At 34.2% G+C, this 9,966-nt stretch overlaps 1 protein-coding gene across 1 annotated transcript in view; it reads right to left on the bottom strand.

Annotated features, from left to right (window-relative positions):
• Positions 1-1,590: 1,590 nt before the first annotated feature.
• The window catches only part of CRISP3 (cysteine rich secretory protein 3), a 17,699-nt gene continuing 9,323 nt past the window's right edge, over positions 1,591-9,966 (bottom strand). The window contains exons 4-8 of the mRNA XM_017881105.1: positions 9,723-9,810; positions 7,914-8,059; positions 7,413-7,510; positions 5,360-5,448; positions 1,591-3,065 (exon numbers count right to left, since the gene is read on the bottom strand). Coding sequence (XP_017736594.1) covers positions 2,938-3,065; positions 5,360-5,448; positions 7,413-7,510; positions 7,914-8,059; positions 9,723-9,810 — 549 coding nt within the window. The 3' untranslated portion in view covers positions 1,591-2,937. The remainder of the gene's footprint in view (positions 3,066-5,359; positions 5,449-7,412; positions 7,511-7,913; positions 8,060-9,722; positions 9,811-9,966) is intronic.

Consider the following 9,966-nt stretch of genomic DNA (forward strand, 5'->3'; position numbering starts at 1 on the left):
ACCCCATCAAAAAGTGGGCAAAGGATATGAACAGACACTTCTCAAAAGAAGACATTTATGCAGCCAACAGACACATGAAAAAGTGCTCATCATCACTGGCCATCAGAGAAATGCAAATCAAAACCACAATGAGATACCCTCTCACGCCAGTTAGAATGGCGATCATTAAAAAGTCAGGAAACAACAGGTGCTGGAGAGGATGTGAAGAAATAGAAACACTTTTACACTGTTGGTGGGACTGTAAACTAGTTCAACCATTGTGGAAGACTGTGTGGCGATTCCTCAAGGATCTAGAACTAGAAATATCATTTGACCCAGCCATCCCATTACTGGGTATATACCCAAAAGATTATAAATAATGCTGCTATAAGGACACATGCACACATATGTTTATTGCAGCACTATTCACAGTAGCAAAGACTTGGAACCAACCCAAATGTCCATCAATGATAGACTGGATTAAGAAAATGTGGCACATATACTCCATGGAATACTGTGCAGCCATAAAAAAGGATGAGTTCATGTCCTTTGTAGGCACATGGATGAAGGTGGAAATCATCATTCTCAGCAAACTACCACAAGGACAAAAAAAGAAACACCACATGTTCTCACTCACAGATGGGAATTGAACAATGAGAACACTTGGACCCAGGAAAAGGAGCATCACACACTGGGACCTGTTGTGGGGTGGGAGGAGAGGGGAGGGATAGCATTAGGAGATACACTTAATGTAAATGACGAGTTAATGGGTGTAGCACACAAACATGCCACACGTATACATATGTAACAAGCCTGCACATTGTGCACATGTACCCTAGAGCTTAAAGTATAATAAAAAAGAACAACAAGGAGAAAAGAATATCACAAATATAGCTTTTGGCTTTGAAAAAAAAAAGGAGAAAAAATATAGGGAGCTCTGAGAGAAAATAGTGGGAGTTTCTCTAGAGTATATGCTCAAAATAATCTGTTGATGAAATGATGTTTAATGTGAAGTAGCAATTCTAGCAAATAATACAGTGATCACTCTTCCAAACAAAGCAATAGCAAACACAAACACCATAAGGTGAAAATGATCTTGAGGAATTTGAGGTAATTTAATGGGCTCATCCTACTGGAGCAGAGGAAATGAGGGAGGGTAGAATGAAGTGAGATTGGAGAGGCAAATATAAAAAAGATTATTCAGCTTCTTGCAGATCAGTTTAAGATCACAAATATTATACTAATTACTTCTGAAGCCTATTGAAAGGTTTTGAATGGAGACTAATTAGGAAATTTATTGCTTAAGAGATTAAGAGATGCAGCCAAAAATATCATCTAGGAGCTGCCTTGGTGGTCCTGCACCTTCCTGTTTTCCTTTGCCTCGTGACTACTTAGATCCTTGAAATTTTTACTGAAGTTTGATACTGAGTAAACATGTCCATCTGATATGACAACCTAATCATTGATATTACCTGAAAGGACAAAATCAAACATACAGCACTGGGATAATGGAACTGAAGGTTAAGAGTAAAAGTCTAGGAAAGAATAACTAGATAAACTGAAGAAAAGCTATGATGTGTCATAGAGTCAAGAAAAAAATTCTTGTATTTATTTTCAAAATACTTTTTATTTTGCATTGTTTTCTTAGACTTACCGAAAATTTGGTAAGATAGTACAGAGAATTCCCAGATAGCCCTCACCCAGTTTCAGTTTCTCTAATGTTATCATCTTACATTACCCTGCTATATTTATCAAGATTAAGAAATCAACACTACTGTTAAAAATACTCCAGATTCTATTCAGACTTCATCAGTTTTTTCATTACTGATCTTTTTCTTTTCCAGGATCTGATCCAAGAAAGCACATTGCATTTGGCTCCCATGTCTCCTTAGTCTCATGCGGTCTGTGATTGTTTCTCAGGATTTTCTTATTTTCCATGATTTTTACAGTTTTGAGGAATACTCTAAAATACCCCAGGGATATTTTGTAGAATGTCCTTCAGCTTGAGTTTGCTGTATGTTTTAGCTCATAATTAGATTGGGATTACGAATTTTTAGAAAGGTTGCATAGAACAAATCCACATGACTTATCACTGGTGACGTTAATGTTGATCACTTGGTGAAGAAGGCATTTGTCATTTTTCTCCCCTGTAAAGTTACTATGTTTCCCTTTCCATATTCCACTCTTTGGAAGTGAGTCACTAATTTTAGTGAAGACTCACAAGGTAGAGGACTGAGTGCTACCTCCTTGAGTGGAGGGTATTTACCTATATTATCTTGGATTCTTTTTAAAGGAAGGTTTATCAAAGAGAAGAGAGGTTTAAAAATGAAGGTATGATCATATTCTACTGTAAAATTTATGCAGATAAAAAAACGAAGGATTATATTGATTTTGGCAAAATAAAAGTCAGAGCTGTTTTAGGAGGAACAGCTTCAACTCAGTTGTGAGGATGCCAGTCAGATGATTGTAAAGAAGGGTGAATGAGTGAAAGGAATTAAGACAGCATATGGGAATACGTCTTTGAAGATGCTTAGCCTTAGAGTGGAGCTAGGAAAGGCAACTACAGCCAAGCACTCGTGTGAAAATTATATTGTTCCTTTTGTACATTTTGTTCTAGGAACATAATTCTCACTTTCAATCCAGGGTTTTACTGAATTTAGTCATGTGAGAATACCACTTTCAAAATTTTCACCCTAATTCAATTCAGTAAATTTAAATCACAAAGTTTATATATAAAATCCAAAGTTATTGTTATAGATTTTGTTACTTTTAAACCATTTGTATGAAAAGATTTTGTAAACATAAAAGCAGATCCAGAAGAAAAAGATTTGGAATCAAATGTGTATCAAACATGCCGAAAATTTCCCAGCTAGTATATGCTAAATCTAAGTAGATGCCAAATCTAAGTAGATAATCTGACTCCTCTCTACATAACCCTACTCAGTGTGTAATGCGAATTTAATAAATGCTGTTTGAACAATTGCAGGAGGCCTTGCAACTGTCCCTGACAAACGGATGTTGACAGGAATATGTGAGCTTCAAATTTTCACAGTTACTATAGAGATCTTCATACTTGCAACCATTGGCTGGAATAAAAACAAAGAAACCAGTCACTTCATTATCATTTTCTTCCATAACAACAACACATACAATACATTCTATATGAACGGAGAGTAGGGAAGTGAGCAAACAAACTGGCATTATTACACTAAGATGGCCATTTTATATCTTGAGGGACACACAAGGTCTCTTAGGTAAACACACTGATTCCTTTTTAAATTCGAGCTTTTGGAAACGTTTCTAAGATGAACTGACATATTTTCCTTACTCAACATGTGAGCAGAGTAAAATTAATGTAAATGGATTTCTCTGGAACTGCAATATCCAAAATGGTAGGTACTTGTCATGTGGTTGTTTAAACTTAAATTAATCAAAATTAAATAAAATTAAAATTTCAGGTCTTTCCTCAACAACACCAGTTACATCACATGCTCAGTAGCCATGTGTCTAAGGGCTACTTCATAGGAAAGTGAGAATATTGAATATCTTCATCATTGTAGAAAGTCGTTGAACACAGTTATTCTAGACTCTAATGCCACCAGTCTTTCTCTCAGGTCTAAGTAATTATTATAGGAAGATGTAAATGTATAAAGTAAAAGGTGGAGAGAATGTCATTATGATTATTCTACATTTCTACTTGGATGTCCTTCAGTGGCCACAAACTCAACAAATCTCAAACTAAATTCATCATCCTGTCTACAAGCTTGACATTTCTTTGTTATTTCCCAACAATTCTTCACTTGGTTCACCCAGTTTCAGAGAAATGGCACTCCCAACTATTAAACAATTCAAGCCAGGAGCCAGGAATCAACTGAAACTTGTTTCTATTTTTTTTTTTTTTTTTTGTAATCAATATTCAACAATACCAGGTAACAACAACTGACTAGTCTACTTTTTTCCTATTTTCACATGTCTATGTTTTCATTCATTTTGCGCTAATGCAATAAAGATACCCATTTGTTTTTGAGGGTGTGTTTTTCCAGCAGTCTCCTAGCTGATTTTCAACCAATTGCTTCTTCCTACTACTGTCGGGAGCTCCTTAGAAAACACAGTTCAGATCTTATCATTCTTCTGTTTAAAATTTTTCAGTTGGCTGATCATTACTAATAAGATAAATTTCAAGCTTCTTAGAAAACAGCATTTGGCAGTGCTGGAAATATTTGTATTTTCCTTCTTTAGTTGATTTATAGCTTTGGTATTGTCAATATTCTGAATTATAGCTATACAATTCAGTCAGAAAAAAATGTTACGATTCAGTCAGGTGAATGCATTTGAAAGGTAAAAATCTCAACGAATGGATCGACTATATTGTCAGTAATAATTTTAGTAATACATCCTAGTTAAACAAACATATCAACTCTTTGTATTTTTATTTATAAAAGCATAAAATGAAATTGTATGAGATATATATTTATTTTACTCCTTTTGCTAAAATATTTTGAGGCTTCTGCGAGTTAATACTACATACAGATTTGATTTTGACTTTAAAATGCATACAAAATTATTGGCAAGCTGAAGTGCAAGTGATTATTATATTAAACTTGATGCCTCTAACTACACTATGGCAAATGTGAGGAAGTTAGTATGATAAATTCATTAGCATATGAGAAATTGCAGTATTTGGAGTCCCTGTCTGGATTGAGCCATATTCTATGGTCTCATACTCTTAGATGTATATTTGTTTTTCTTTTTTAATATGTGCTGTATTTTGTATAATGATATAAACTTTTATGAGAAGAAACTTCATATTTAATTATAATATGTCATTTTCACAGACACATTTTCATATATGCCAATATATAACATGGATGGTAAATGTTTAATCAGGTTACATATGATAACAGGTCAAATTTTACATTGCAAATAATACATAGATACTGAACAGTGTAAAATGTTCACTTAAAAACACTCCATAAGTCTGGGTGTGATGGCTCACACCTGTAATTCCAGTACTTTGGGTGGCTAAGGTGGGCAGATCGCTTGATGGCCAGAAGTTCGAGACCAGTGTGGCCAACATGGCAAAATCCTGTCTCTACAAAAAGTACAAAATTAGCCAGGTGTGCTGGCACGTGCCTGTAGTCCCACCTACTCAGGAGGCTGAGGCATTAGAATCACTTGATCCCTGCAAGCGGAGGTTGCAGTGAGTTGAGATGGCACAACTGCACTCCAGCCTGGGTGACAGAGCCAGATAGATTTTTTTTTTTTTTTTTGTCCTTTGCATGAAAGCATTGCTTAAGTTGGTTGTCTTCAGAGTTCCCAATTTTTAGAAGAAATGTCAGATCATTTTATTTTATTATCAAGTTAATCACTTCAAACTTACTGCATAGTCCATCGTCACAGTTATTTGGGCAACTGGCACAAGGTGCTCCTTGTTCATAAGGGACATATAGTCTGTTAACCCAATTACCACTGAAATTTGAAATAAAAAATGTCAAATATTTTCATTTTCTGTTTAGTTTATGTTCCAAGGTTAGTATCAGTCACCAAATATACATGGGTATTTATTAAATGTTTTAATTATGTCAAATAATTAAAATAATATTCTCAGAGTATATTCAGACAATAATGCAAATTAAGAGAATAACTCACACATTCATTCACTTTCCTGACCATAGTCTTGCAACCTGAGAAACTGAAATAGCATAATTAAAGTCTAAAGTTTTTAGAGCGTATTTCAATATGGCAACACACTTCATCTCCCAACAGACTTGGTCAAATTGCTGAGATGATGTACCACAAGGTGCTGGCAAGGGTTAAAACACATCCCCTAGAGAGGTAAGAAAAGTTCCTGAAGCACAGAAGGTTGCAATATGAAAAATAACATTTAATGTTAAATGTAGCTTATAATTAAAAATAAAAAATACCATAATTTCTTTAATACGAAGAAGGGTAAGTACAGTTTCAGCATAAATTTTGGCTTTTAGGTGGGGTGGTGATTTTCACATGGTTTTTGCTGTATGTTTGTGAAAGAGTATTGTGCTTGGGAAGGTTTGGGAATGTCTAAAAATGGTGTGTATGAGATGTTTATGTTTGCCAAGAATGGGAATATTAGGGGATAAAAGGATTTAATTAATACTAATCTCCTCTGTGTGTTCATCTTACAGTGACAAGCCTGTACCTCATTTATGATTATTTTCCTATCGGTAATGATCATCTGAAAATACAAGAAAGTCAAAGTCTTGATTGCACTAAGTAGGTTAACAGTCCAAGTCAACGTAGCTGAATCTCAGCCTTCCTTCATAGAATACAGCTGTACGTGTGTGAGCACTTAAAAAAATGTGAAGTGTGAGCACTTAAAAAAATGTGAAATAAATATCAAAGTGTTCTGGAAGTTCTCTTTTCCCTGCTTTCTCTCATTACTACTTCCAGCTCTCACTCAGATGCAGACTCAAGATGCTCTCCTCTCATGACCAGGCATTTGGAAGCAGTCTCCCAGGGTCTTTCAATTTTCTGCATTAACAATGATAATTCTTTGCTGAAAAATGACCTTACAGGTCATATTTCTCAAACTGGAATCCTACATCACCTGGGATATCTACAGCCTTAAAATAAGTCATGCAGAAAGCTGAGTTTGGGGAAAGCCCCTCCCACTAGTGGTGAACAATTTCAAATATTAAAAGGAAATTAAAGCTAATAGATATGTTGTGAATTTATCTTCAATATATCCACAGATTGTTTTTGTGTGAATAAGTGAAATATATTGCTTGAGAAAAAAGTGGACTTTCTTCAGGAAACTCAAGAAAATTAAGAAATTATGATCTTAACGGATGGTTCCATGAAATGTTTTGTGGTAAATTCCAAGAAGCAAAATTTAAGATATTATCTTTTCTTGGCTATTTGAAACATATTGGGGATCTCTTGAAAAGTCTTTGAAGTCCAAGATTTAATCATTTCTTAATGTATAATGTGAAATTTTCTGATAAGCATGAGTAAGAGCATTTGAGCAGAAAGGGCTGATATTACTAAAATGGGTCATTACTCATTTGTTTGTCACCTTACTTTATCCCTGGACTAATTGTCAAGCTTTCAGTTTCTCGTGTGTAAACTTAGCATGAACTGATAAAATTATATTTAGACAACTACACACTACCTGTACTCATGAAGTAACCATGAGCATAGGAAAAGGCAACTGAGAGAGGAGACAAATTATTTTAGGCATGAGGAAAGACAGTTCCCTATTCAATAATACTTGGAACTGGAACTGAAAACTTTATCTTTCTGCGAAGTAGGTTGAATGTGTCTCAACTTCAGAAAATATTTCTAAAGATTAGTCTCCTTCACCTTTACTGAAATATGCTTTTTAGTTTGTTTTTATATTAAATATTAAATTGTATTTAGCATTATTGACAATAAACTCTAAAATATATACTTACGTAGGACAATATTGGCAAACATAGTAGTATTTGAGAACTGTTTGATTGGGACAGTGGGCAATTCCACATCCAATGAGGTAGGAAGAGTACCAAACAACCTATAAACCCATAAGTGAGCATACGAGAGCATATTAGAGAAGAAGGAAATACCAAAAAACAAATAGTAGGAAATACAAAATGGAGAAGAATGTTACTGACATATTTTGCCTATACCTTATGGCTATATTTAGTTAAATTATTGAATCAAACTAAAAGACTTTTAAAATATTACATTTCCATGTACATTCCTTTTTGAGACTTAGACAAAGATTATGTTTCCCTACCATGATCCTGCAGACTATTGAAAAATGACAGCTCACAGCTGAAATACTCACCAAAAGCCAGACTATTCTATATTCACTTGAAATTTTCCCCAAATTCAACTTGGAATCAGTCAAAATTTGAAGAATCCTGTTTTTAGGGCACTTATAAAGGAGGTGGTTTTTCATTTCTTCTCCTTACCTGTGTATAATGCCCAACCACTGCATTGGGAGTCTTTGGCCCTACACCAAAGTCAAAATCCTTGTATTCATCAAACCAGCTTTGGATTGCTTGTGACCATGAATTGGGGGCACTGGACATGTAGAGATTCTCACCACATTTTAGACCTAAGAAGGAACAGACCACTCATGAGGAAAGCAATAAAGCATGCAATGGCAAAATACACACACACCCCGACCCCACCACACACACAGCAGAATCCCTGTTTTTTAAATACTGTCCCCAATGCCCATCATTAATAAATATCAACTAATATACAAGGAGGGTGCCTCAGATCCTTAACAGCTATAAGCTGAATAGAAGCCAGATTTGCCCAATACTTGAGGTTGGTCTCAACATGCAAAACTTTGAGTAGATGGAGAAGCCTTTTTTCTTTAATATCTGCTCTCCCTGGATTCATTTATTTACACACTGAATTCTTCACATGGGTGAGCCTTATGAGCTTTCAGCTTTGTAATGTGAGCTTGCTGAAGGCAGACTTAAACTTAGTAATTCCTCTTCTGCTCTAGTCCATATTCACCAGAGATTTTCATGTATAGGAATCTGAATAAGTGGTTAGAATTATTATTTTGTGTGAATTTTTTAAAAAGTCTTAGGCTCAGTCTTTAAGAGCCCTAAACATGAAGAAAATGACACCATAAAAGACAATATTTTCACAGGTTACAGGCCTCCTCTTAGCAAATCAGAACATCACAGGCCACACTTTGCTCAAAAAATAAGGAAAAAAAGTGTCTTGCAGCCCAGAAATATTTCAATGCTTTTTCAAGCCCTGAAATTAATATTTATATTTGGATGGCTTAACATGGAATGTCTACATGCTACTTAAAGAGAGTATAAACTGCCTTTGTATAGCACCTTTAAGAGGGAAAGAAAGAAGCTAAGATTTTAACAATAGATTGGGATTTTCAAGACCATTTCTTTCAATCTTCTGGTGACCATAATTACCCCCTTTCATAAATTTATTATAGTTTTAATATAAAAAATATAGATAACAATGGCAGTCCTATTTTCAAAACAAGCCAGTTATTTACCACTTGTAAATTTGGCTTGCCTTTACCTGTTATTTTTGATAATTCAGTAAGTATTTTATCTGATAGTTCATCCATATGATATTTTATCTAGTTGTATTTATATTTATTGATGCATAGATTATGTCTTGCAGGTCATTTTTTTTAGTCTAATATTGTATGCATTGTAAACATCCAGAAAATATAAAAGACATGGCTTACTATCATCAAAAATTCAAAAGAAAATTGTAAAAGCTAATGCTGATGTTAAATTTTTTTTTGTAAAATTCAGGAACAGTTTGACAAAATTTAAAATATTTTATAAGAACAAAATTAAGTAGGTTTCAAAACACAAATAGGCTCTATATTGTCACTAAAAAGGGTACTGATTTAGAAGCCAGAAATTCTAATTCCAGATTTCCTATATATGACAATAATTACCAATCATCATTTTCTTCCAGACTGTTGGTTTTCTAATCTCTGTAATTGGGAAAGAGAGGATCTGTAACCTGCTTTACTCATGAGCTGATTGAGAGGTACAAATGTGATACTGCCTGAGACAGTTTTTGTAAAATTTATATAAAACCATAAGCACAGATGGTACTTCTCCGAGTTATCTCTACATATAGAGATATTCTATCTTGAAAAAGGTAGCATTAGAAGCAATATTTATTTACAAACTTTTCTTAATGCAACATTATAATATGGTTTCTTATTATTTTACTTGTTGATATATTCAACAAATATTTCCTAATTTACATACTAGTCTTTCGATCGCTTGGGTTACTGTGTCTGTAATTGCACTGGTTTGCCCACTTTTGGGCATTTGCTGCAGCCTCTTTGTTCCATTCCTGAAACAAGAACAGAAAAAAGATATCCACTTAATATCTCAAACCTCACAGGAGCATAAGCCTTATAATCAGGTTATAGGTTGATTTACATCATCATAAAATTTCTGTGCAAGCACCTTCTGATTTTTTTTTTTTTTTTTTTTTTTTTTTTTTTTT

Source organism: Rhinopithecus bieti, unplaced genomic scaffold (genome assembly GCF_001698545.2).
Source record: "Rhinopithecus bieti isolate Rb0 unplaced genomic scaffold, ASM169854v2 scaffold_12605, whole genome shotgun sequence".
Classification (NCBI taxonomy): Eukaryota; Metazoa; Chordata; class Mammalia; order Primates; family Cercopithecidae; genus Rhinopithecus; species Rhinopithecus bieti.